This window comes from Trichoderma reesei (assembly GCF_000167675.1).
Source record: "Trichoderma reesei QM6a unplaced genomic scaffold TRIREscaffold_16, whole genome shotgun sequence".
Lineage (NCBI taxonomy): Eukaryota > Fungi > Ascomycota > Sordariomycetes > Hypocreales > Hypocreaceae > Trichoderma > Trichoderma reesei.
The window spans coordinates 751477-778568 of record NW_006711163.1 but is presented as its reverse complement, the minus strand read 5'-3'; the positions used below and the strand labels follow the sequence as shown (position 1 = coordinate 778568).

Genomic DNA, 27092 nt, shown 5'->3' with positions numbered 1-27092 from the left:
CTCCACGTCATACTCGGCGGGCACGTCGAACGTTGCACTCTCCTCCTTCCAAATGATCCATTTGCCCTGTGAAGCAATTTGTCGTCCAATCCACAGAATTCTCTCCTTTCTGACGTCCACCATCGAAGCCTGTTCAAAGTACTTCTCGTCCTCTTCAACAGCCTCGCCCGCGAACCACTTGAGTGGAAAATACTCTTCCGTGTAAATCAGGCCTCGCATGGCATAATCTTCCGGAAGTGGTCGGTAGTGATCCTGGTTCTCTGCTCCGGGAAACACCTCGCTGTCCATGCGAGGCTCAAACTTGCACGACCTTTTCAGATAGTTAAGCATCTTTGAGATGAGCTTCCAGGGATATTTTTGCTCGATATGCTTCATCGCAGAGGGGAACTTTGATAGATGATGTATAAATACCATCTGCGTGTGAATAAAGGGCAATATATTCATATCCCCCCACCGCTCAATAACGATCTGGAGCGTTTGCACAGCCAGCGAGAGGGATTGATGAAAAGTTGTTGTCGGGACGGCTTCCAGCGGAGCAGTTTCACTAGCAACATCCATTTCATCCGATCGCTTAGGGACAATGGCGCTCTTCAAGACATTGGAGTCACTTCCGAAGCCAAGGAGGGAGCAGGAAATAGAGATGCCCATGTAATAGCTGCAGAGAAAAATGTCAACAAGAGCGAGCAAACCAAATCAGGAGCCAAATTAACTCACCCGGCTTCAAGCCAAGCCTTGGTCATACGGGCAATATGCCCATCTAGAAGGCTCAAAAATTGCCTGCAGGAAGTTCCCAAAAGGTCCTTTTCTTTACCACAGAAGAAGATTGCGAGTATGCGCACAAAGGCGAGGTCGACCGGCTCCAACCGGGGAGGCCCTGAGCTCAACACCGGGTCAAACAAGGTCATGACGCTCTCCCTGGCGCTCAGAAACGGTATCGGGACGCACAGCGACTTGGTATAGTAATAAGTCTGCTGGAGCGCATTGGGGCGAGCGAGAATAGCGAGGTGGTGATACAGGCGGCCCGTGGTGGGCAGCTTGTCCGAGGCTTTGGAGTACCAGTATCGAGAAACGGCCGTCCAAGTTTCGCGGTCTCTGATATCGTCGTCTTCGATAGCCATGCGATATCTGCCCAGATCTCCAAGGCATTCAATCCACGTGTCTTCAAACGCCGGCACTGTCTCGTAAAGAAGCGCCATCATGCTGTAGGCGATGTAGATGAAGGTGAGCATGTGTTCGAGGGACAGAGGCAACCTATGTCTGAGGAGCTCGAGAAATGAGTGGATTCCATGGCGCCACATGCGCGCAGGCATGGCATACTTGGAGGCCAGCCGTCGCAGCGCTGGACTGGCAGACGGATGCTGACTCGCCAGGAAGAAGTCGTGATGCTCGTGAAGCAGAGTGCGATGAAGAGCAATCAAAGCCTGCCACTGCTCGTTGTTCAGCTGCTGCGGCGAGTCCTTGTTCGCTGACTGGGCGTTGTCGACTTCGATGCATTTGCTTTCCACCATGACAAGCCCGGCATAGATGCCCTTTACCTCGGCGACGAGCTGCTCCTGGGAAATGGGCCTGGTCTCAGGCTGGCGAATCATCTGTGTTACGGACGGATCCTCTTCCCAGGCATCTTCTGTGTCCGGCTGTGCCGACGGGCCCGGCTCAGGATCAGGCTGCTCCATTTCATGCTGGGCAGCTCTCCCGCGTGGCTGCCTAGATCGTGGGCCTGACCGCTGACCCGACCCCTGGGGCGCGGCTTGAGCAGGTCTTGGGAGACCACCGGTGACTGGGCTCCAGAGCTGCCGAGTGCTCGAGCCTTTGGTACCGCGGTCAAACTCTTTGGCGCTGTCGACCTGCTGCCTTGCACGCCCACGCCTGTTAGGTGTAGCAGAAGGCGGGGGAGGACTACTACTCGGAGAACAAATCTTCTTACTACGAGATTCAGTATCAGAGCCCTCTTTGTTGTTCGACTGCAGCCGACCAGCATTAAGCGGATCGTCTGGACTGTCGAGAGCGGCCGTCCCTCCCGATCTCTTCCTTGACCGTTTGGCTTGGTCATTATCTGTTGCAGATGTAGGCTGGCTTCTGGTCGGGTGTTAGAAGGGGTGACATGGTCCTATGCACTCGGACGTCATTGGAAGGGAGTGGACTTACTGCGTCTTGGCAGAGCCAAGCTTCATTTTCTGGAACTCTTCCAGAATAGCCTTCTCCTCGGTGGGATGCTTCGCCGGGCTGTCCTGAACGTGGTTCTTGAAGCCGTCGAGTGTTGGTGGCTTGACGTCCTTTTGGCAGATGGGGCAGCTGAACTGCCGCGAGTTGCGGAGATAGTTGACGAAGATCTTTGAGATGTCTGGTGGCTGGACGGAAGACATGGTGCACAGCGAGGAGATGTATGTACTACTCCGTATTCTGTATCGTGCTTGTAAGAGTTGCAGAAGTTGGGGGCTAGTCGGTGCCAGGACTTGGATGGTAGGGCTGAGTTTGAGTGGATTTCGAGGTGAGACAAACGCTTCAGCAGGCTTCAGCAGCCAGTCAAGGCGCGCAGAACCGAATCGGGACTAAGGATGCATCAGCCGTTAGCTGAGGGCATTCGAGAGATGCAGCGAGTGCGGTGATTCGTCCAGCCTCCGGATGCTGGAGATGCCCGCCGACGGCTTCACATGGGGATGTCAATACGAGCACGAGAATTTTGAGCGTAGTGAGGCATTCGCATGTAACCAGGTGATGTCGGGTCGGCATAACCTTGGAAGGCACCCCAGGCCGCCCCCCACCTTCCAGGGCCCCCTGGGGGTCGCTGTAGCATGCAGGTGCAGGGGACGCAGCGCTAGTACTGACGCGGGGCGGGGCTTCTTGCCTTGCAGCAGTGATTTTCAACCCACAATTTTGGACGCGAACCAGTTGCCTTTCTGTTGAGCCTCAATTTTTCGACAGGTACACCTACCGTAATTGGTTTGGATGCGGCAGAACTACCAAGGTGCACACAGCGATATCTTGTCGAGTGTCGCTCGTTAGGATGTAGGTTCAATGTCTTTTGTTTGAGCAAAGGTGCAAATTGCAGAGACAGTGGTGATGCCGACGAGAGTCTGAACTCGTTGTTCAGGGAAAATAATATAGTATGAACCGTAGTAAAAGTCAATCGCAAAGGAAAATGTTCGTCGGCATTCCTCTTGTGGCAATTGCAAGTGATGGAGAAGCAAGAGGACGAGATGGGAGGGGAAGTGTGCAGTCTTATACCCTTTTGAGGCCGTCCGCGGACCATCAGCCAGCCGCGTCCAAGACTCACAGCGACGGGAAGTTTGTGTCGTCAAGACCATGACCAAAAACGACATGGAGGTCTTCCAGGTTCTTTGATGTACCGAATGCGCACTACCTAAGGTACCTAGGGAGGTAGGTACCTAACACATTAGGTAGTTCTCGTTACACCCCTGCCTTAAAGGTACACTGTCCTAGGTATCTTGGAATGAAATCATTCTGCTGCAAATAGGTTAGTAATTGCATGAGGGTACCATGGCCATTTCGAGCAGTCTTTGAGCTTCAAGCCTCGGGTGCCGGGGTCAAAGCTTTCCTATGATACCTTCTGAATTGACGCTAGATCAACATGTACCGGATTGCATGGACTTCGTTACCCATCTCTCGTCCATCTGCTTATCTACAGAGCATTCAGCTTTTCCTTGTCAAGCCCATTGTAGTCATTGCTGGTCATTTTACTTCATACCCAAAATGCGCATAAAACACACTCGGGCTTCAATTTCTTGGGTACTGGAACCTTATACCTATGTAGTAAGGTAGTTTATTCAATTCTACCTAAAGTAGGTAGGCATCAATACACCCACCATCCCTCGAGGAGGCTCGAAATCACTTTCACACCACACCATATGGCCTTCGGTTACAAACTGCATCCTTGAAGGCCGCCTTGCCGCGTCCACCTGGAGGCTCTATCACCTCGTCCGTCTTGCAATACCTGGGACCTCCCAGGTTCGTCTCGTTCTAAGATATTACAGTTTTCCCAATTGCATTTCTTCTGACAAAGATCACGACTTGTTCCTCTAGCCAAGCAAACTACAACGACTGGCCAAGGGTGAGCAAACACGGAATCAACGCCTCGCTGTCGTCCTCTCGTATCTCGCTTTGTTCAGTCAATTATATTTACACTCCTACCCGCTCTTCTCTCCCGGCGAGAAATTTGTTTGGCAAACATTCAAGATAAGAAGTCTATGGCCTTCTAACTGGCAAACTCCAACACCAGGCAGCGATGCGGCTGCGTGTCTACCGACGAATCGCGAAACACAATCCCCTCGCACACCAGACATTCAGCTCTGGAAAGAGATCAGAAGGCTTCCGAAATCCGCCTTGAATCTCTGTTCTTGCAGCAGGCGCCATGTCACAGTCGACTTCAGCCTCGCAACATAGGTGCTACGCTACCTGATTCACATTCAGGCACACCGGGAAATCGCTGGTGGTACTTCATTCGCCATGGCGTACAGGCAACGCGACGCCTTCTCGTATGTGGTTTTACGTGAATGGATGCACTGTAGCGGGGGGGGGATGCCTTTTCTCTCGTTGTTGCGAAGATTCCTATCTAGTATGAGGCTGGTGATAGAATTCTGAGGGAGGCATAGATGATGCGCTGTCACGGAAGGGTGACGGCAGGGAGACGGCAGAGGGCGCGTGACGACATCATTGACGCGGCAGCTCATCTCAGACGTTCTGACACGGGCATCACTTGTCTCACAATGCATTGGTCGGTGATGATGGTCTCAGATGCCTTGGCTACCCTCAAAGAAAGGCAATCCTCGCAGCCTGAAGTCGCCGAGACTTCAAGCTTGTTTGCCATGTCACGGGATGTCGACAAACTGTCATTGCGCAGAATCTAAAAGGAGCGCAGCCTTTGGGTCTATGAAGCTCTAAGTGGTTGGTTCGGCGACAAATCAAGAAGGTAGAATCAGGCATCCGTGTTCGATTTCGATGGCGTTGGTACCCGGCTGGACTTTCGGATTCCTTGTTCCTTGACCTTATTTTATATTCGTAAGTCCCAACTCGACAGAGGCGTCTTCAGCTGTTGGGCTGCATTTTCATGCCCAGTGGCCCTCCTCAGGAGCGAGCTAACCAGTGTTCCGTTTAGTATAACTTGGCCCGACCTGCCCAAGGCAGAAGTTGCTTTATAATTCCATCATCAGGCATTACAGTGCGTCAGATATGATATTGGATAACGGTGGACTCTTGAGCATTCACATCAAAAGTGCATTCACGGAGGCAAAGAGCTGACGAAGCTTAATTTCGCCCCTATCTTCACTGCAGCTATGTTGGCCTATTACGAACGCAACATAGCCTGGGGCGAAATGCTCGGGGTGGCCGTGATTCAATCAAAGATTCTAGAGATTTCTTTGCATCAAAGTCGTGGCAATCAACAAGACCAGTGAATTCTCCCTTAAGGACACATGTAAGGGCTGAGACCAATGAATGAGATGCAAGTGTTCCTGCTCCGCCATTAACTGACACGTATGGATATCCAGTCGGCACCTACATGATGAGCTGATTTGTATATATGCTGATTTGTATATATGTACATGGGACTGTGGCATCGTAATACACTTCGTAATCATGATTTTACGCAAGAGATCTTGCCACAACCTGTAAGATATGTATCATAATTGGTAGGGTCGGGGGTACTGCATATGTATGGTTTTATATAGAATGCTTGCTGTTCTTGATATGCATGGCTATTGGAAACGGGCTCTACCTTTGTCCATGAAGTCACATATTACGCAAAGGCCAAGTCATCCTTTAGATGGATGTTCAATCGATAAGGATGCAATTTGAAGGTTCTGGTCCATACATACCTACCTATCTTATGCATGTAAGATTAGAAACCGAGCTGTCAAAGATGTCGATTCAAGTCACGCTCGGCACTGGCATGTAAGGTACTAGATGTATATACGTCACCTATGTCGTTTAGAATCAAGATTATGCTCGATGATACCAAATATATAGTTAACGTGTGTTTTGTGATTGAGACTCGACGACTTTCTATATAAATCAACGAACAACACGACATCAGAACGACATCAGAGTAAGCCGACATGCATATGAGACGTCAGCACCGTATGTACAGACCAATAGCATCTATTATGATTACTACCTATTGGTGGACATGCGCCAATAACCCATCTATACTATTGCCGCAGCTATAAAGGCGAATCCAGACCGCAGAGCAATCCCGAGTTCTTACCCTTGTTTTGCCCATATTTTTATGCGTCTCTACACGACAAAGTAACATCAATGCCGACGTAAATTCCATTGAGATGTATGCCTACAGTTAGTGGTCTATCGAAGTTCTCCTGTTACAGATCAGCGTTGCCTTTTTCTTTTGATTCGCTGGGCACTCCGTGATGATCGACAGTAACAAAAGGCAATGCTCAACCAGTCCAGCAACCAGTCCAATCAGTATGGTCCAATTTCAGGTTACCAAGCCCGATATTGCCACGGCCATAAATAGCCCGCGGACGTCTTTTCTCAATTCATAACTCAAGGCCGCCGCAGTAAATCAATCCTTTAGTAGTAGTCTCGTATTTACATACAGCCTTGGAAGAGGCAAAGCTCTGAACAATTGATCAACCTAGGCAGGGCTGTGAAATGCTTCTTGGCAGCAGATCGTGCCACTCGCCGCCTTGCTGGCTCCTTCATCATACAATCGCCACAGTCTCCCCAGAATCACGCCGGCGCCTGCTGATATTCAAGGCGTCCACGGCAATATCGCCATCCCAATGTTATGATAGGTATTGGTGCCTGCCAGATCTCATGTTTTTCAACCTTGCCCTGATGGTGGCGAGACGTGGCCATATGCAAGCAAGGGTATCGCCCTGTACTCGGTGAACAAACAATGTGAGTGGCGTACATACCTTGTGTGTAGTAACGCACCTAACAATCAATAAGCGTATACTATCGAACCTTTGATCGTGATGAACAGCCATTGAAATTAGAGAATCCCACTTCTAAGCAGAATACTTATCGTAAGGCAACCAATATCCATCCGTGCCTGCTCAGTGTTACGATAGCACGACTCAGGGGAGGGCAGATGTTCCAGGCTGGGTACTACTCTACTACGTACGTATGTCACCGTTGAAACCACCAGATGAAAGGCCTTGCGAAATAGAGTTGACACGACTCACGATCAGGCAGCTCACACATATGCCTGGCCAATGGCTGAATGAACATGTGAGGAGGCAAAAGGCAGACGAAGAGGCGTTTCTCAACAAAATCCTGGACGGTTTAGAGGCGAACATCACAGGGAAAGGCGGAAGAACTTCCAAGGAGAGGAGCATTAGCTCCTGGCACCCTTGTACAGCACAAAAGGGTGTTGGCTGTACAAGAAGCAACTCAGACTTATGAAAGGCAATAGGAAGACAAAAGGAAGAGCTGAAGCTGGGATTTGAAGGATTCTTAACCTTCAACTACAACATATTGAGAAGAAGTCAGCTCGGGAGCAGCCATTGGAGCAAAAGGTTGACCCTTTATTCGAGACCGTCCCAATGCAATCCTACAATTTCATCACCGTGCTATATGATTCGATCACACATGTGATCAGAAATGTTCAGCGCCTGAAAGGCTGAAGGGGACTTCATATTTGGGGTCCAAGCAGGGGAGAAAGCCATAACATCGTGCATAACTCGATCCCCCCTGCTTCCCGTTTGGATAACAATCTCCCTGCGTTGTCAAGCCCACGTTGTGAAGTCCACGTTGTCTCGTGACTCCTGCAGGGAAAATGTTCGGTGAATGGTACTGGGTTGCGAATGAGATCCTTTGCCTTCATCTTGGCTGTGCGCTTCTGGGATATTGCGAGCTGAACCTCTTGTTACTTGGACCCCCTTGGTACGTGTACGAGTATATGAGGCTTGGTCACAAGTCAGTAGCCCTTCGGCTTCGGCTTTCGCTTCCGCTTCCGCTGAAGCGCTTCGAATAGACTGGTGGCACATTTGTCTGATACACCAGCTTCACCGATTGGCGTTCAGTCTTTCTATGCTTGTCATCAGAGACAGCTATGAGTCCTGCCTTGACCAGCGGGGCCTCAAAGAGGGGGTGATTCTCCAACAACGGCATTCACACCGCTCCGGCCCAACTGACATTCTTTGGTCTGAGTACTCCGTTACCCGCCCTCGTACACGATGCCTTTTCTGCCTCGTGTCCAGAATTCTTCCACGTGTATCTTTCCTTTCCCTACATGGCGTCCATTCAAGGGGGGTCCCCACGCATACTGCAGCAAGGATCCAGGAACTCCACTCAGCAGCTTAGGATCCATCTTACAGCTGAGTACTCGTACAAGAACAATCTCTATCTATAGATCGGTGAGGAATCCGTGCTAATTTTGCCCAATGGCACGATTGACAAAGCTCCATCTCCATGCTTCGTGCGAAAAAAACAGCGTACGGAGCATACAATCTACCTACCAGCCAAGGATTGAGGCGCCAAGCAGGATAAAGACAACATGAGAAGCGTACTAGCACTGCATGATACCTACGTAGTGAGACTAGAGCCCATTGGACCTGGGACAAGTGGCCTGCTGACCTGGCTGCCTTTTCTTCATGGTAGCGGCCGGCCTCTCAACTGTAGGTGGCCGTTCCGAACGACGCTTCTGTTGCCCTTCCGTACTCGTTCATGATGGTCACCGTGCAGAAGAAGACTCATGTATGTTCCGAGAAAGTCCAGAATCGAGTCATTTCGGTGTCTACGCGGCGACAACAATCTTGGATATGCATCGTCATGGATCTCATACAGTACTATCCAACATTCTATCTACGGAACCACTCATACTTTTCGGCCTCCTTCATTCGCTCCTCGACCCGCTGAATAGTCTCCGCGTCATAAAGGCTTTCCACGGGCTTGCCTGCCTTGAAGACTTCCTTCTCGTGCCTCGTAGCCTCTTCCTTCGTCATACACACCAGGTCTCGCAGGCGGATCGTGGAACACTTTTGCTCGTCCTTTCCCTCGCCAATCACCGTCATGCTCGACGTCTCCGGCTTCTTCCACCTGATGAGCACAAGCCTTGTGGGAATTCCGCTCAGGATGCTGCGACCGTTGTACAGCTCCTCGGTAAGAAATGCCACATCCCCCAACGTCAATGGCGTCTTGAGACCGGTAGTATCCGGCACAAACAGCCTTGCGAGCTTCTCCTCGGACCCTTGGACGTAGGTGAGAATACCTTCGTACATCTTCTCTCGCGCCTTGCCCGGGACGTACGAGATAGGATAGCCCGTAATTCTGAGAATGACGTGGTTGGCAGCCGTGAGTCCAAATATGGCAGGCATTGTCCCCAGAACAGGAAGAATCCGCACGCGAAAGTTGGCCATGACTCCGAGATCACCGACAGATCCCTTCTGGAACTCTTCCTCGGGAAGTGGCAGCAGCTCGGCTTTTCCCTCTCCGGATTGCTCAGTAGAGTAAACGACGGGGATGCCGCTGGTAATACCCAGGAGCTTTAGTCGTCGTCTCGTCGCACGTGACAGCCCGTCATCTTTACTCGTTCCAATGTCGCCAATGACAATCTTTGTCGGATCTCCTTTGCATCCTGCGCCCATACAGCTGATCACAGGCAGCTTGTTGTCGTAGCAGTACTTTAGCAGGGCAACCTTTGTGTCAATGTTGTCAATGGCATCAATGATAAAGTCCGGCTTGCGGCCACCCTCTATCCAAGGCGCCAGCATCGCCTCAGCAACGTGCTCGTCAAATTTCTCCTGTCGAAGGTCGAACTTGATCCAGGGCGCGATGGCAATGAGTCGTCGGTGGAGGCATTGAACCTTGGGAGTGCCAACGTCGGCCAGAGTAGCGACGGCATGTCGGTTGAGGGAGCTCAGAGTGACTTGATCAAAGTCAATGAGACGAATCTTCGAGACTCCTGACCGAGCCAGAGCGGCAGTGCAATGTGAACCGACGCCTCCGCAACCCACGACTATGACGAAAGAATCTCGCAGCTTCTGTAGGCCCTCGGGAGTAAGAAAGACCTGGTTGCGGGCGAGTTGCTCCAGGATGAGTTCCTCGTCAAAGTCGCCGGCTTGCGCACGCCTAGCAAGGGCAATGTTTCGAGCATCTTCAGGGTCCAGGCCGGACTCTGATGAAGCTCCAAAGCTGTTCAACTGCGGTACTGATGAGCAATGAGTGATTATATAGTGTCAAGGGCTCAACTTACCCTTCCAGAACGGCCATTGTCGTTTGAAAGTGACGGTATTGAGCTCTTTAGTTCTGATAGACGCTCCTCCCGCTCCAGAGCCTGGTAGCCAAAGATGAGTCCAGCTACGGCAGCCCCAGAAGCAGCCGCTGTGGCCAGCAGCTGGATCCGGGGATTTGAAATGGTGTCTGTTAAGAATGAAGGCATGATGGTCACATCATGTACTTGGAAAGCATCCAAGTTCTCTTGTCTCTAAAGAATTCGGAATAATTTGATAGGCTCATGTGCACCCAGCAATTGGCCCACTAGAAAGTTTTATCTTGATGAGTCAGCCAGGCTCAGCCCACCTTGGCCGGTGAGGTCAGACAAAACACCAAGAGCTGAATATCGCAAACCTCGAAAAGCTGCAGCATCAATTTCTCCGCCATTTACTCCTCTCCGACATAACTTCGTCTCTGCCATTCACTTTTCACTTGACTCTGCCTTTTCTTTATCTTTGCAGTTTCTCTGTTTCTGCCATTGACTTGTGCAGTATCAGTCCGGGACTTCGGTTCCTCCAGCTCAGCGCTGCCATGGCCCCCAGATTGATCACCCGGAGGCTTGTTGTTCATCCTGCAGGCGCTCGTCCTCGATGTCTGAGGCGCTTCGCTATACAATCTCGCCTCACCACAACGACCAACCGCTCTCGACCGATACTCCCCTTCCTCTTCGTACCCAGATCCAGTCCAAACTCAGTACGGCGCTACACTTCCGAGCGAAAGCGATGGTGGAAACATGAGGCGAAGCTGGTGGTGCGCTACACGCTGACGCTCTGGGGAGTCGTCGTCTGCGTCTTGACCATCTTCTTCGCCTTCAACGAAGAGGCTCTCGAACGAGAATTCCCGACGCCCCACGAATGGCACTACCTGACAAGAAAGTTCCTCCGAGACGCCAACAACTTTAAAGACCCCAAGAACGGCCAGATCAACTGGGCGCGAGCACTGGAGCTCTCGCGCGGCGTTGTCATCAGGCTGGAAGACCCCGCGATTGATGGACAGGACGTGGTGAAGCTCTCAGACGTGGTTGACCCCCAGCTGGAGGTGCCGGGCGAGTTCATTGCATGCGACATCTCGGCCAAGTCAGAGGAGTGGCGCAGGGGCTACTTCGAGGCCATCATGCTGGCCGCCAAGGCTGCCGAGCACGTCGACGGCTGGCTGCGAGACACGACACGGAATATCGTCACCCCTCCGGAGTTCGTCATTGGCCCCTCGAACCCTCATCCGACTCCGATCCCACCCGGAAACCCGTCCGCTCCGCGCGAGGAGGACTGCGAAACCGCATATCCGTCCGCCGACAATTGGTACACTAAGATCCTGGCGACCAAGGGCTTGACCTCGCGCCAAAAGGTGCAGGCATGTCTGGAGTTCGCCAGCTTTATGGAATTTAAGAACAATTCCGAAGCCGCCGAATCCCTCTATAAGCTAGCCCTAGCAGAGGCAACCTCCAGCCTGGACCCCAAGAAGCTTCCCTACGACCCAAGGACCTTTGTGCTTAAGGAGCGCGCCGAACCTCCCTCCCTAAACCTCCTCGACGCCCTCACAGCCACGGCCAACCACATAGCCCGCAAGGGCGACGTCGCCTCCGCTCTCCCCATCTACCTCTCTATCCTCAAAGCCCGGCGCTCCCTCTCCGACGATCCTCCCCGCGCAGCCGCCCCCAAACGCAAGACCGAATCCTTCACCGGACAAATCCTTAAGTTCTTCGCCCCGCCAGAATACCCCCCTCCTCCTCCGGACGGCACCCAGCCCCCCTGGCGAAGCCCTTCCGAGCGCTGCCAGGAAGCCGCCCTGAACCTCTACATTGGCGAAATCCTCTACGCGACGGGCTCCAAGGACGATGGCCTAGCATGGACGAGAGACGGCGTGGATCTGGCAGAGGAGCAGCTCCGAAGCCCAAAACTCAGCCAAGACACCACCCGCGAGGCAAAGACGACGTGCAGGAATTGCTTGTCCACGGGGCTGGGCAACTGGTCCATCATGGTCTCGAGACTGGCAAAGGAGGAGAAGGAGAAGAAGGCGTCTGGCTCTCCGTCATCCATGTTCTCTTTCTGGAGCGGATCGTCGCAGGACTCTGAGAGTCGCTGGGAGGCAGAGGAGGTGGTGATTCAGGAGCGTGTGAAGCGGACGCGGGAGTTGTTGGAGGACGTGCAGGCGCCAAAGCCGGGCATTGTGTCGTTTTTCAAGGTATAGTCGTGTTCAGTCATTACCTGTCACCACAACTCGCCATCATACCTTATGGCTCCAAAGTTGGGCACTTATTTACCACCATGTATCAAATTGTGCTGTCCGATAAAGGACTCGCCAATTCTCATTGTACTATAATAGCTGGCTAGTGGAAATGGCGAATGATTGCTTTCCATATCACCTCATGATCATGTCCGAGATGCTGCCGACTTCAACGCACATCTGCACGTAGAGAAATGCCAACAGATAACCATCCTCATACTCATCACCACTAGACATCCGATTCCGACTCCGAGTCTGTATCAGGCGCCACGCCAGTCTCCACAAACTTCTTCCAGCGCTTCGCCTGCTTCAGCTCCTGCTTCAACTCCAATGGATCAGCCTTGGATATCATAGGCTTTTCTTCCTCAGGCACTTCGTTCCAGTCCTGTTCAGTCAGCGCAGGTCGCAGGCAGTCAGCCACCGCAATGACGGGGTTCTCGTAGCCCGGGTTCATAGCGACATCCTGGAGGTGCGAGAGGATGTGAGATCGCGCCTGTATGAGAATCGTTTCGACGTGAGACGGCTCGGACGAAGATATGCATGGAAAGCCCATGGGAAGAATGCTGAGCTCCGGATTTCCCTCGGGAGGCGCCAGAGGGATTCCAGCGGGCTCAGAGCAGAGAAGATAGCCACGAGCTCTCTGCAAAGAACTGGGTCAGCTGGATGATACATTTGTTGGGCAAGGTCTCGACGGCTTTCATACCTTGGCCAGAAAGTCCTTGAACTGTGCGTTTGTCAATCCATCTACCTCAAACACCGGGCCCAACAGGATCAGAGAACCAAGTCTCTCGCCCCAAGCATCCCACGCCTCCTTGCCATCGAGAAACCTTTCCACAATCTCGCACGTCTCTCCAATAGCCACAACATCCACCACCGCCTTCTCACCCGCCATAGAGCCAAGCACCTCGTCAAAAATATATCTGACATGCTCCCTCGGGTTCTCATTGCCAGGGACCCTGTTCAAAGACGGCACTTCTCGAATCCCCTTGTGCACCAAGCTAGGCAGCGGCAAAGCCGCGCTCGCAGAAACGGTAATGGCCCTCTTCCCTTCAGGCCACCAGTACGTCTGGCCCGTATTCGCCAGGACAATGCCTGGCGGCGATGCATCGTCGGGAGAGGAGGAGCGCTGCGATGCGACGAGGGCGCGGACGACCGAGACCATGCTTCCCTCGTTGATGCCTCCAGGGCCATTTGCCACGCGGCCGGCAACAAGGCCAAGATCCTGCGTGGGTTCGCCGAAGATGACGACGATGCGGGTTTTCGCTTCGAGGTTTGGGGTGATGAAGATGGGTATGTGAGGTTCTGTGGCGGGCGTTCCCTGGGGGAGACGGACTTTCTGCATTCCTTCTTTTTCTAGGCGTTCGTGGACAATATATTCTAGAGCATCTAGAGATTACACACTGTCAGAGTTATGCCACTAGAGGGCCTCATCATCGCAATCTGGGTGTTGATGTCGAAGTGACTCACGGTTGAAGGCGAAGCGCTGGCGAGCGCAAATCCTCGGGTTGCGATTTATGTAGAACTTGAAGTAGTTATCCGGCTCCTTGATGGAGCGAATCTCATCATCTTCATTGACAAAGTATCTATCCCAAGCTAATTGTTAGGAACGCAAAACGAAAGGGCAAAGTCTTCAATGTTGGGGCAAAGCGAGGATAAGGAAGACGACGAACCCGAGGCCTTTGAAATCCGAGGGAAAAGTGACGTCCTCGGGGAGGCCCGACCACAGACGACGGAACATGACTGCAGTGTCTCTGTGCCTCTATATCTCCTTGATGGAGTACCAGATTGCGAGGGAGGCAAGAGGATGTTCGTTGCTTTTCTTGCTCAAGGCGCCTGTAGAGATGGAGAGGAGAGAATCAAAGTTAGGGTTCGAGTCAAATCTTATGCGCAAAGGAAGAGAGAAGTAGCGAAAGGGTAGACGATGGTTTATGCCTGAGGAATACTAGAATCCTCATGTGCCTTGCGAGCGAGGTGCCTAGAGACGTTGAGAGACAGATAGGAGCCTTTTCTCGTGTGTTGGATGCAAAGAGCCGTGTGCCAGCTGTGAGCAGCCGTCGACGAAGAGCAGGCACGCCGATTGCCTTGTCAGTGCCAGTGCAGCTCTGACCGCAAAACCTGAACCTTCACTGCCACTCAAGGCATGTGACGGGAGAAGAGAGGTGAAGCAAACATGCACCAGCCGCTCCTTGATTCCCTTGAAGGCCTCGCAGTACACAAACAGACCATCTGCCAGATTATAGGCGGTTTCAGGCATCAAGCAAGCAAAGGCGAAAAAATACTCAGATGCTCTCAGATGCCATACGGTACATGGGGCAGATGATACGAAGACACTACAAGCACTAGGTAGGTACGGACAGACTTCTCTATTGATACTCATCCATGTAAGAATTCTCTCGAGAAAGTCCAAAGATCTGCAAAAGCCTACCGATCTGGCTCTCAGGTATGCATTGTATCAGAACCAGCCATTACGACCTCTCAGGCAGATACCTCTCGAGGACACACTACGTCCCTACTCACATCTATGCTGCGAGAAACTGTCATTAACATGTCTTCTTTCCATCGTCCAGCCAGATAACGCCAGACCATCCGTATAAATTAACCGTTTCCAAGTAAACACCAAAACAAGTCAGGCCGTACACGCACGCAATGTCGGCCTGCCAACTCCATATCAGGTCAAGAAAAATCAGCGGCTTCGGAAGGGAAAGCTGAAGCGACTTGCGCTGCCGCGATCCATCCGACTTGCGAGAGCTTCCTCCATGGCGGACCGCGTAACTGATGCATCTGTTTCGGCAAGCATATGAGCAAGGTGTGCAAGAATGTTTAGATACAGGGGCATACCATCCAGGTCACTAAAGCTGCTGCTGATGCTAGGCGTGCCCTCGCTGTTGTCCCGCGAGCTTCGAGTGTCCGTTGCGCGACGAGAAGGGGACGATGGGTCTACATTATGGCTCTCTCGTGGTTTGACCGGCCGCAACGGCATAGCAGGGGAGCTCGCCGATGAATCGGAGGTCTGTGAGTGGTGAGATTCTTTCGCGAATGGCCTTGGATTGCGCCGCGGCGGGGCGCGGCTGTCTGTGCTCCTCAGCTTTAACGTGGATGACAGATCCGGCGACGATGGTCCAGCAGACGGTGCATTATACGGCCTAAAGGCAGGCTCCGATTCGTCATCCTCATCCCCGGGGTAGGCGTAAGAGTCCTGAGGCGGCTGATACCGTGGTGGTCGGCGGATGATGCGGGATTGCACCGCTAGTGATTCGTCATCGGACGAGGACGACGAGCTCGACTCGGCTGGGCCAGGCGAATTGGCCCGGTTGGCTTCGGCAACAGGCGGTTCGGGAGATTTGGGAGACGGCGAAGGAATGGGCAGCGACGACAGCCGCGTCCGCGCAGCCTGGTCAAGCGCTCGCAGGCTGGGCCGGGTGCCTATCCTAGGGGAGGCGCCGCCGCCGTCCCTCATGACTGTCGTGGTGGCCGAGGTGTTGCGGGACATGGCCGGGCGCATCGGCGAGTTGATGGCAGGCCCAGCGGTGCCGCTCTCGTTTCGCAGCGTGGACACATCGCGGCGGATCGACAAGGCTGACGGCGTCCTCAGATGGCCTGCGTCGGACCCGGGAACGGGCGATTGTGTGGCAGAGCCTTTGGCAGCGGCCGTGGCTTTTCGGACTTGGGCGAGGAAGTGTGACTGATGTCGCTCGTTCAGGTAGGCCACCTGCTGCACCAGGAAATCGACGGGGACTTCGAACCGGTCGGCGCTGGAGGGTGGTCAGTCGGCAGTTCTTCAGGAGATGGATCGATACGACATGTGAGAGTTGGCGGCGCATACACTAGGTTCCCTGAGCATCTGTTAGCGGAATCAACTCGGGCTTCTCAACGCATGCTGCAAACGGGGCCGCATCATACAGTCAATCTCCTTGTGCCCGGAGAGGATCTTCCACAGAGCTTCGTCTTTGGCGACGTCCCAACTGACCTGGGCGGGCGTGTTAGCAGGTGTCGCGATGTTGTCACTGCTGCAGATGGAGCTATGTATGCGGCAGACATGGATGGAGTAGAGAGGCGTACGGGAGGTGGATCGACGAATCCCCGACGCGGGATGGGAACCCTGATGAAGACTGTGTACTGAGGCTCTGCCATTATGCGTGAGATTGAAGGAATAGAGAACAAAGGGAAGAAAGCAGGACAGAGACGGATGATGAAGGAGATGACGAAGAGTGAAGCTCTGGATGGCTACAACAGAGCACAGAGGTCGGTATGACTGGCCCGAGATGCCGTAAATGTTCCCCAGCCAAGGTTACCTTGCCGATACGTACTAGCGCCTAGCGGCTCAGCGTGCAGGCGACGCTGCATTAGCGCTGTAGGAACCACCTGGCGGGACCTGCTGGGCGTCGCCGCCAGGGGCTTTTTACTGGGCGAGGCGCTCTGGCCGGTGCGCTGGGAGGGGCGTGACACGGCAACCTGCAGCATCTTGGCTGGCAGGCTGTGATTGCACGGCAGCCTCAAGTGGTTGTTGATGCCTGTTTGTGCTGGTCTCCAGCGATGGCCACTTCTGACAGATTGTAGCATATCCTATGTGGTCAATATTTCTTGTGTATATGGAGATATATGGAGTTGTCGCATGTGAAATAGAATGACCGGAATAGACGCCTTGAGTCTCTTCAGGTGCCGTCAATGATGATGTAATGGCGCAATGGTATGAGCTGGTGTTGCTCAGAAGATGAAGCAACCACGTCAAATCTCCAAGCCCCAGTCGAGCAGCAGCGCCGTGGAACTCGAGTGCGCGGCATCTACAGACACGGCTTGATGAATGGAGTACAGATGACTGATTCTACCAGAGAGGTAGGACAGCCAGCATGGCACCTTGATGCTTACCTGTCTAGGTGCCCTTAAAAGAAGTCCGGGTCTGATATTGATTGATATCACTTCAGGGTTGTCACATATGATCGATGGCATAAGGTTCGATAGTGGCAAGCCATTTAATATCGCGGTGCTGCAAGTCGTATCCGGAAGCGGCACACCAACCAGAGACGCTACAGTAGTAGTCTAATTACATCGTCAAAAGGTCCAAATCCTCAAACCCTTTGGGTTGCCTGTTGATATATAGGTAGGTAAGCATGTAGGGAAGTTTGACGTTCACATGGGTAGTACCTCTAGACACACAAAGTAAGGTACTCAGCTGTCACAGACACAAGCTTGATGCTAGACAATCCACTTGCCCCAGCTCAATGTAACCTCGAGTGACAAACAAGGCCAAACTCCATGCTGGCATACCTACTCAACACGCCCCCTTACACTCACATCCCAGCCTCAGCACAAGTATAGGTATACATACTTCTTCTACCCACTCAGCCAAACAGCCATCAGCCAATTACTTATACCTACATTATTCTACAGCACATCAGCAGCATCAACCAGTCCCCTCGTCCGCCTCCATCGCCTCGCCTCGCCTCGCCCGCATTTGGTCTAGGGTATCCAGACCGTCCAAACTTGTCCGCCCCTCGGCGGGGTCGAATCCCGACCTCTGTCCGTCAAGCCAAGTCTCACCTCTCCGACTACCTACCTTATTAGCTGGCAAGCTACCACCTTACGCAACAAACGGATATAGCTGGACACTTGCTCACGTTGCACCGACGTCTCCCGAAGCAATTCCCTACCTACGTTAATACCCTCCACGTCCTTCTCGACCGATCAATCCGCGATAAGACCCGGCGCCTTATCTGGGGTCTTGTAAGTACGGCGTCTGCCTGATCCCGCCTGCTGCTGCTTGTCGCGGACAGTCGCAAAGGCCTCAACGCCCTCGATGGCCATCACATGTAATACTTACATATAGAACTGCAGAGTTGGCCGTTATCTGTCCTCGACTGGCGACGAAACGCAATCGTAATCCTCGAGCTCGGCGGGGGAGTTGCGGATCTATCGACTTTCTCTCTCACACAGCCCAACACACACGAACACGAATCCCCAACCGCAGCCATGGTCGTCTCGGAGCTGACGGCGTCCGCCGCCGCCATGAAGTCCTCGCCGCCCGCGGAGAGAGGCGAGAGCAGCAGCAACAGCATAGAAGCAAAGCTGCAGCCTCTCCAAAACTGCGCCAAGCAGGGCACCTCGCCATTCGTCAAGGCCTACGCCGACAGCCTCGTGGCGTGGCAACTGCTGGACGACCAAGCTGTCGAGAGGGCTCGAAGGGAGAACAAGCTCATCTTTCTGCACATTGGGTTCAGGGCGTGTCACTGTGAGTCTGCCCCCGCAATCTGCTGGATCCCACTGACGCATCCCCAGTCACTCGCCTCATGGCTCTCGAGTCCTTTATGAATCCCGACTGCGCCGCCGTCCTGAACCACTCCTTCGTCCCCATCATCGTCGACCGCGAAGTCCGCCCCGACATCGACACCATCTACATGAACTACGTCCAGGCCGTGAGCAACTCGGGAGGATGGCCGCTTAACCTCTTCCTCACGCCCGAGCTGGAGCCCGTGTTTGGCGGCACGTACTGGCCCGGCCCCAGCGTGGCCAGAAGGACGGAGGACCACGGCGATGAGCCCTTGGACTTCCTCGTCATCCTGAAAAAAGTGCGCAACATCTGGAAGGATCAGCAGGCCAGATGCCGCAAGGAGGCAACCGAGGTCATAGGCCAACTGCGTGAATTTGCGGCCGAAGGCACGCTGGGGAAACGAAGCATCACGGCTCCACAGCAGCAGCAGATCGCTCCGGCCGGATGGGCTGCTCCGGTGTCCAACCAGCCTGCGGCCAAGGTGGGCGACAGCAGCGCCGTGTCCAGCGAGCTGGATCTCGACCAGCTTGAGGAGGCCTATACGCATATTGCGGGCACCTTTGACCCCGTGTATGGCGGGTTTGGACTGGCGCCCAAGTTCCTGACGCCGCCCAAGCTGGCCTTTCTGCTGAACCTTGTCAACTTCCCCTCTCCCGTTCAGGATGTCGTGGGCGAGGCCGAGTGTAAGCATGCGCTGGACATGGCCCTGGATACCCTGCGCAAGATTCGCGACGGCGCACTGCACGATCACATCGGGGCCACTGGTTTTGCTAGGTGCTCAGTGACCCCTGATTGGAGCATACCCAACTTTGAAAAGATGGTGACCGACAACGCATCACTCTTACAGCTATACCTCGAGGCGTGGAGAAAGAGTGGTGGCAAGGAGGACAGTGAATTCTACGATGTGGTCGTCGAGCTTGCCGAGTATCTTACTTCTCCGCCCATTGCCTTGCCGAACGGTGGCTTTGCCTCCTCTGAAGCTGCCGACTCCTCCGCGAAGAAGGGCGACAGTGAGAAGAGAGAGGGAGCGTACTATCTCTGGACGCGGCGCGAATTTGCATCTGTGGTGAATGCTGATGACGGACATATCAGCCCCATTGTGGAGGCATACTGGGACGTGCAGGAAGACGGAAACGTGGACGAGAATCATGACCCGAACGACGACTTCATCAACCAAAACATCCTGAGGATACGGAAAACGCCCGAAGAACTGAGCAAGCAGTTCAATGTCCCCGTCGCCACGGTGAAGAAGAACATCGAGATTGCTAGAACCGCGCTCAAGAAGAGGCGAGAGAAGGAGCGGCCGCACCCGGATGTAGATGACAAGATCGTCACCGGTTGGAACGGCTTGGTGGTATCGGCCCTGGCGCGGACGTCAACGGCTTTGAAGGAGCTCAGCCCGGAGAAGAGCCAAAAGTACCTGAACAAAGCCAAGGAATGTGTCGCGTTTATCAAGGAAAAGCTGTGGGATGAGAAGAACAAGATCCTGTACCGGATATGGTGCGAGGGGCGACACACTGAAGGCTTTGCGGACGACTATGCGTATCTGATCCATGGTCTTTTGGATCTCTTTGATGTTACCGGCGACGAGAGCTACGTTGAGTTCGCCGACAACCTGCAGAGTAAGTGTCTCACTTTGTCGTTCGGTTTCTTGATGCCACAAACTGATCAGAATCTGTTTCCTTAGAAACTCAAATATCGCTCTTTTACGACCCCGCCGGAGCCTTCTACTCAACAACAGAAAATTCTCCCCACACAATCCTCCGTCTCAAAGACGGCATGGACACGTCCCTACCTTCCACCAACGGCGTTTCCGTCTCCAACCTCTTCCGACTGGGCGAGCTGCTGGAAGACGAGAGATTCACCGGCTACGCGCGGGAGACGATCAACGCCTTTGAAGCCGAGATGCTGCAGCACCCGTGGCTCTTCCCCGGCCTGCTGGGCGGCGTCGTCGTGGCTAGGCTGGGATTGGGACTGGAGAAGAAGGCTTTGGACGTTCGGTACAGGACAACACGGCAGAAGGCGGTTTGAAATTCCCCCCCCTCCCCTCTTTGACCAGTGGTTTCTTTGGCTTATGATTCGGTAACGGATTTGGATTTTGGGGTTGGGGGGAGTTGAATCGTTTTGACGACTGTGGTGCTATTTTCTTGACCCTTTACTGCATTGGATTCCTTGGCCGCCTTGGATCTGGTTGTTTGCTCTTTGGATGGGAGGGGTATGGGCACGAAAAAATTCCAACTCTCAAATCTTACCTTGGTACTTATATATAGACAACCAAACACCTGCAATCGTACTTCCTATCAACGGAAAAAGGAGTTGTCTTTTTGGGTAGTCATTATCCTTCCTTCATCAAGGGTATCTATTTTCTACAAAGTGCATAGAACGTTGCCCTCCTCCCGCCAACAAGCAAACTCCCCGCACCGGGGGAAACCCCCCTTTTTATTCCCTTTCCCTCCCCCGCTCCCATCCCTTGACCAAAAGATAAAACCCTTCTTCCTGCACTCTGATAAATCATAACATAAGCTATACTCAGCTATGCGTACTTTCTCCTTCTTTCGTCTCCAGATGCTTTGCTCGCTCATGGGAGGGGATAAAAAAAAAAGACTGCTTAGCTGCTTGCTGTAGTAATCAGAAAGACGAATGATCCATCACCAAGCCCACACACACGCCACCAAACATCCCAACTAACCACCACACATCGAACCTCCTACGGAATCGAAAATAACGTCCTCTCAGCGTCCATCGCCCGCGCCCGCCGTCCTGTTCATCAGCCCTGAAAAAAAATCATGCAGCTGCTCGTTGTCAAAGTCCTTGGCCATGTTGCTGACTGCGGCCTCTGGCTCCGTCGAGGGAACATCGGCTGCGATGTGTGCATTGCGGTCCTGTGCAGAAAGGAAGAAATGGTTAGGCTCAGAACCTTTGGATTTCATAAAAGGCAGGGGATAGTCGTTTACCTTAAGGCGTTGCAGCATATCGTCAGCGTCAACCTGAATGCCGCCCATGTTGAACTGCACCGGACCAATATGCTCATTCACAGTCTTCTCGTCACTGTGATCCACCCTCCGTGCCGCCCCAGAAGCCGAGCCATCCGCCGTCTTCTCCGGCACCTTTGACTTGTACGCCTCCAGAATCTTGAGCTGTCGCTCCAGGAACTCCTGCGTGTCTTCGCTTTCCACGGCCACTTCCGTCCCCTCGTTCATGGCGCTCTCTACAAGGGCGAGTCCTCCGCTGTTTGGATTCTTGCACCAGTCCTCATAGAGGGCAATGGCGCTCTCAACCTGAGGAGGCTGGCCCGGGCCATTCTCATCGTCGTCTTCGGGATCGGGCAGCGCTATGCTTGGAGGAGGGGCGCCCAGAGGAATCTTGATGTCTTCGGCCCAGTACTGAGACACCTTTTCCGTGTCGAATGAGCCGCCCAGAACCCTAATCTTGCCCCATGAGTCCCAGTTCGGGGGAACAACAATCTTGTCTCGATCGATGACATTGTGTTTCAGGGGTTGGCGCTTCAAAAGAGACGTGATGCCAAGAGTCGAATGAATGAGGATCGGAAGTTGAGACGTCGTGCCTTGTGATGTGTATATGAGAGAGGCGCCGTCTAGGTTCATGGTCAGTCAGCAACTTCGAGCTGATGAAGGAAGTGGCGGAATAACTCACGTCTTAGAAGGACTGTCCGTAGGTTCTGAAGCACTCCGTCAAAGTCCGGCTCTTTCCACCCTTTGTTCTTCTCTAGGAAGTCGATCTTTTGCGACTAAAGTTTTTGTCCGTTAGCAAAGTGGAAGGGCGCAGGAAGCAGGGCCGTGGATTGAAGCTCACATTCTGGCACACAACACACAATGGTAGCCCAAGAGGCTCAGTCCACTCGCCGGGACCCAGCGGAAGGGAGCCATTGCTATCGCCGTTGGCAACAGTCGCAGAGGGCGTGCCGTCGAGGTTGACCGACGAGCCTCCTCTTCCCCTTTCCTTCCATGCGTTCATGACATCTTCCATCTCGGTCTGCACTTCCCTGCTCAAGTGCTCCAGAACCTCTTGAAACACCTGCAACCAGGTCCAGATCTGCCGCAGCCACAGGTGAGGGTGCGACCAGTCCAGCAGTATTACCAGCGCAGTATGCGGTATTGTCTCGGGCGTAAGCAATGGGGCGATGAGGGAAGCGAATTCGCCCGAGGGCTGGGAAAGGAGGTAGAGAGAAACTCGAGCAAGCGTGTCTATGAAGCCATCAGTCACCAGCGCCACGTCTACGACGACCCATCGATTCGCGGGGAAGGGTTAGCTAACCGTCTTGATCCGCGTCGAGAACATCGTAATACGTGTAGCCCAGGGCATAATTGTTCGCAATCGGCGGGATCTTTTGCCGGTCAAAGTTGCGCCTCGGTTCGGAGCCGGCCAGCGATTCCAGAAACTCCCGTTGCGATTCCGGAGTGCCTCCTGAAGGGAAACTCGGTCAGTGAATTCCGCCCTAAGCTGGAGGGTTGATCCCCTATACGCAAGGGAAGCGCCCGCTCGTACCCAAGACCAAGAGGTTCTTCTCCGGTAATCTCTTGCCGCTGGCGACTGACTCTAGCATTGACGTCCACAGATTCCGCTTGGGCTCGCCATTCTGACTGTCGCCGTCCCTCGATGTCATGGTATATGTTGATATCCTGTTGGCCATGGCTGCGGTTCTCCGCACCGCCGAGGTGACAGCGTCGCTAAGCCAAGAATGCGAGTAGTGAAGAAGGCAAGCGGTTGCAGAGTCGGCGCATATGCGTATTCGCACGCGTTATTGTGGGCGTCAGAGTTGCTGCAGGGAGCAAAGGCTCGCGTTGAAAGTCGCAGTATGTAGTAGCTGTTCGTTCCTGAGGCAAGGTGGGATGAGAAGGTCTAGGGACCTTGGTGGAGCATCGTGCTCAATATGCCATGGAACAATGATGCAAGCCGGGCGAGAAACAAGAAGCTGCGCCAGCAACTGGGAATCACCAACTGTTGCTCGTCAAGCTGCAGCTCAAAGGTCAGAGTCGTAAAGCCTGTGCCTTGGAGGGTCGGGGAGGTCCAGATAGCTGCTGCAGCAGCATTTCCTTCATCAGGACGGATTCGAACAAGGGTCGCCCGCTTTGGGGAGGGCCGGAGCCCAGATAACCCGGGACAGCAAGACAGCGCTAACGACAGCCTAACGGCAGCGGTCGTCAGGCGCTATGGGGGGAAGCTCCAGGCGGGCTCTTTAGTGGGCAGCTGGTCACTGAATCCTGCAGCCTTGTTTTGAGTCGACATCATCGCAATCGAAGCGTGCACAGAGCTCAGCCTTGCATTACCTTTGACATTGATTACTGAAGTCGGCACGAGCGGGGGACTCTGACAGAGCTCATTCAGGCACGGCAGAAGATGAATCAGATACGCGCCATCCAGGCGCTCAACAAGAAGGAGATTGAAAACGGAATGTGAGCACAGCAATGGCACCCTTTGTTCTCTCCAGCGGAAGCATCAGAATGGCAAAAGCTGACTGTATCGCAGTTCCCCAGACGCGTCCTGGCATGTCGACTACCGCGATACAGCCTTCATCTACTTTGGCGGCCTCCCCTACGATCTCTCCGAAGGCGACATCATCACGATATTCTCCCAATACGGCGAACCCGTGTTCCTCAAACTCGTCCGCGACAAGGAGACGGGCAAGTCAAAGGGCTTCGGCTGGCTAAAATACGAAGACCAGAGGAGCACCGACCTCGCAGTGGACAATCTAGGCGGCACCGAGATTGGCGGGCGACTGCTTCGGGTAGACCATGCGCGGTACCAGGCGCGAGACGACGAGGACCAGGAGCAGTTCAAGGTTGGCTGGGAAGACATCCAGCGCAGGGAGGGCAAGGCCGTGTCCGACGACGAGGACGATGAAAGCGACAAGCAGGAGGTGCAGAGACCACTTCTGCCCGAGGAGAGGGAGTTGGCGCTCTTGATGCGAGACCACGACGATGACGACCCGATGAAGGACTTTTTGATTGAAGAGAAGAAGAAAGAGGTGGAGGAAGCTCGGAGAAGAGCGGACAGGAAAGACAAATCGGATAGTCACAGGCATCATAGGCATCACAGGTCAAGGCGGGACAGGGACAAGGACGATGACCGACACGAAAGATCACGGCGGGAAGAGAGGTCGAGGGAGAGGGAAAAGCGAATCGAGGGCGAATCGAGAAGACATCGGCACAGGGACGATTCTAGAGATCGCAACAGACGGCATAGAGATAGGTCTCGCGAAGACTCGCAAGACCGTGAAAGACGGCGGGAGAAGAGATCCGACCGCGATGACAGGTCTCGCAGGAAAGACGATGACCGTGAGAGACACAGAAGGCGACGAGAAGATGAAGACGACGACGACCGCAGGAAGAGATCGCACCGCAAGAGCAGAAGCCGGTCTCCTCGGCGTCAAGATTAGCAGACTATCCAGAGCCCCTTGAAGTATCAATACCCAAAATGAAATCAAATCGTTTCCCACACTCGACTAAGCAATTAATAAGTCCGCCCTGAACAAACGCCGTACTTCCTCCCGCTGCATCTAAATGGACCATCTTTCCTGTATTCCTGTGTAGTAGTAGTCCGCATGATTCTTCCCTTACGAAGTTCCCAGATATCGCTTCCAGCCCTCGCGAACGCAGTGTCGCTTTCCGTCGTCGCCTGCCATGATCGTAAATTTCTCCCACTTTGCCTGTTGGCCTGCACCGACAACCACGAGGCTGTCCTCGCTGATCCACCCAATGATGCCCTTGGGAGGCCTCGTGGTACCCAGGGCGGTGGCTTCGGAAAAGGGTATGCCACCCAAGGTGGACTCGTTGCCGGCGTCAAAGGGCGCCGAGGCGAAAGAATAGACGTCGGAGAAGACTCGCGGCATATAAGGGAGTCTGCTCAGGATGCCCCATTTGCCCGGGTCTGCCTCCTGGGCTTGACCGCTGTGCTGAGAGCTGCGAGCGCCACCCGCTCCCTTACTGGGCTGAGGGACGTCAAAAATGTGTAGCGTCGCCTTGTCGGAGGTGCAGGCCAGCAACGAGCCAGACGGTGAGAAGGCGAGGGAGAATATGGTTGCCGGATCAATGCCCCTGCGGAGCTCTGCCAATCTGGCACAATTGCTGGTTGAATAAACGCGGATGAGGGTCCCCGTCTCGCTGGCACTCGCCAGCAGCTCTCCGTCGGCACTGAGTTGAATGGCCCTGAGGGCGGATGAGTGAGCCGGGATGATACTGACGTTACCGGTGCCGAGGTCGACAATCTGGATCTGTCCAGTCGTGCGGCCCGGGAAAGCAAGCTTCTTCTCCGAGAGACTGCACAGGCCGAGGAGGTTGTCGGCTGTTTCGTAGTTGTGAAGCAGCTCGGGAGGTTTGGCAAAGGTGTAGACGCGCACGCTGTTTTGAAGGACGATGGCGATGTGCTCTCTACTCAGCTGAGCGCCGCGAATGGCGCTGACGGCTGTGATTTCCAACGCAACTTTTCCCTTGAGATCGTCCCAGATGATGGCCTACACGCACGTCGCGTCAGATACCGGCTTCTCGTATACCCTGTATCAAAGTGAGCGCTTACCTTGTTGATGGCAAACTTGGGAGATCTACCGCCGCCGGCCAGAGCAAGGTAGTTTGATGTGCCCATCATTTGGACGAGGCCGATGCCAGCGTTGAAGTCTTGTCAAACTGTTAGCTATTCTAGATGTCACTCAAGCATATGTAGGTAGCCACGAAGCCACCAACCTCTTGAGCCCTTGAGCTGGCATGATTTGGTTTGAAAGACTATGTGATGGTCAGCTGTCTGTTGAGAGCATCATCTGGCAAGTTCTCATGGCCTTACCGCATATTCCTGATTCCAAGCCCACGGAAAAGCAGCTCGCATCTTTATTGAAGGCCACAAAGAGAACCGCCGTGGGCGACGACGACTCTATCGGAAGCCGTACATTCATGGCGGCGAGGCGGCCTCACGCCGAGAGCAGCGGAGATGCTTTGAGATGAGGTCAGAGACAACGGTGATCAGATGACTCGTTGGGTGGGATCTCAGGCTTCACCCGAGGCACTCGGTAGAGAGAATCGAACTCGTTGCCGGCCTCGTACGAGCATGCGTCTGCGCTGAGAGTATCGCTGAGGCACCTTGGGCTGTTGTTCTGTTGTTGATAACGGCGATGTTCGGTAATCTTGAGCGGAACTGCGACTGGGTCCCGTCAGCCGGCAGATTCGTATGGATGGCTAATAATAGCCTGCAGCGATGATGGGGGTGCCTGCTGCACTTCGTACCTGAGGCGGGAAAACAGCGAGGTGAGCAACAATGAATGCCAGCCCGTGTCTTCTATATACCAGATAGGTAGCCGATGGTCCAAGGGCGATGAACAAGGCGGACATGGAAGCGATGCTGATGAGCGCGCTTCCGAGGGATGATGCACAGGGCCGGGCGGGTCTTGTAGGCTGGTCCTCGGCGC

At 53.8% G+C, this 27092-nt stretch overlaps 8 protein-coding genes across 8 annotated transcripts; 3 read left to right on the top strand and 5 right to left on the bottom strand.

Moving 5' to 3' along the window:
- Positions 1-1949, bottom strand: TRIREDRAFT_36608 (uncharacterized protein; the record flags this gene model as incomplete). Its single annotated transcript, XM_006967120.1, has 2 exons — positions 1-655; positions 715-1949. Coding segments are annotated over 2 exons (1890 nt in total), but the record flags the coding sequence as incomplete, so codon positions are not given.
- Positions 1950-8777: 6828 nt separating this feature from the next.
- Positions 8778-10357, bottom strand: TRIREDRAFT_65672 (uncharacterized protein; the record flags this gene model as incomplete). The annotated part of the gene is made up of 2 exons (XM_006967210.1): positions 8778-10126; positions 10183-10357. The coding sequence occupies 2 exons, from the start codon at positions 10355-10357 to the stop codon at positions 8778-8780; spliced, it is 1524 nt and encodes a 507-aa protein (XP_006967272.1).
- Positions 10358-10593: 236 nt separating this feature from the next.
- On the top strand, positions 10594-12565 carry TRIREDRAFT_50316 (uncharacterized protein). The gene has a single exon (XM_006967296.1). The coding sequence runs from the start codon at positions 10723-10725 to the stop codon at positions 12376-12378; it is 1656 nt and encodes a 551-aa protein (XP_006967358.1). The 5' UTR covers positions 10594-10722; the 3' UTR covers positions 12379-12565.
- A 78-nt stretch (positions 12566-12643) lies between these two features.
- TRIREDRAFT_65603 (uncharacterized protein) lies at positions 12644-16545 on the bottom strand (the record flags this gene model as incomplete). The annotated part of the gene is made up of 7 exons (XM_006967209.1): positions 12644-13054; positions 13118-13800; positions 13882-13997; positions 14085-14154; positions 15154-16166; positions 16287-16381; positions 16474-16545. 7 exons carry the CDS (start codon positions 16543-16545, stop codon positions 12644-12646), a joined length of 2460 nt encoding a protein of 819 aa, XP_006967271.1.
- Positions 16546-18050: 1505 nt separating this feature from the next.
- On the top strand, positions 18051-20710 carry TRIREDRAFT_22875 (uncharacterized protein; the record flags this gene model as incomplete). Its single annotated transcript, XM_006967108.1, has 4 exons — positions 18051-18135; positions 18247-18640; positions 18688-20301; positions 20421-20710. Exons 2-4 carry the CDS (start codon positions 18382-18384, stop codon positions 20708-20710), a joined length of 2163 nt encoding a protein of 720 aa, XP_006967170.1. The 5' UTR covers positions 18051-18135; positions 18247-18381.
- Positions 20711-21411: 701 nt separating this feature from the next.
- Positions 21412-23330, bottom strand: TRIREDRAFT_4915 (Hypothetical protein; the record flags this gene model as incomplete). The annotated part of the gene is made up of 6 exons (XM_006967095.1): positions 21412-21561; positions 21634-22274; positions 22334-22400; positions 22493-22884; positions 22955-23104; positions 23186-23330. The coding sequence occupies 6 exons, from the start codon at positions 23328-23330 to the stop codon at positions 21412-21414; spliced, it is 1545 nt and encodes a 514-aa protein (XP_006967157.1).
- An 837-nt stretch (positions 23331-24167) lies between these two features.
- On the top strand, positions 24168-24446 carry TRIREDRAFT_33815 (uncharacterized protein; the record flags this gene model as incomplete). Its single annotated transcript, XM_006967119.1, has 1 exon — positions 24168-24446. A coding segment is annotated over one exon (279 nt), but the record flags the coding sequence as incomplete, so codon positions are not given.
- An 807-nt stretch (positions 24447-25253) lies between these two features.
- Positions 25254-26582, bottom strand: TRIREDRAFT_4913 (uncharacterized protein; the record flags this gene model as incomplete). The annotated part of the gene is made up of 3 exons (XM_006967094.1): positions 25254-26150; positions 26213-26310; positions 26474-26582. The coding sequence occupies 3 exons, from the start codon at positions 26580-26582 to the stop codon at positions 25254-25256; spliced, it is 1104 nt and encodes a 367-aa protein (XP_006967156.1).
- Between the last annotated feature and the right edge of the window lie 510 nt (positions 26583-27092).

What these genes read in the sequence shown, in the direction of transcription:
- TRIREDRAFT_50316 (XM_006967296.1), top strand. Translation starts at nt 10,723, where the DNA reads ATGGCCCCCAGATTGATCACCCGGAGGCTTGTTGTTCATCCTGCAGGC.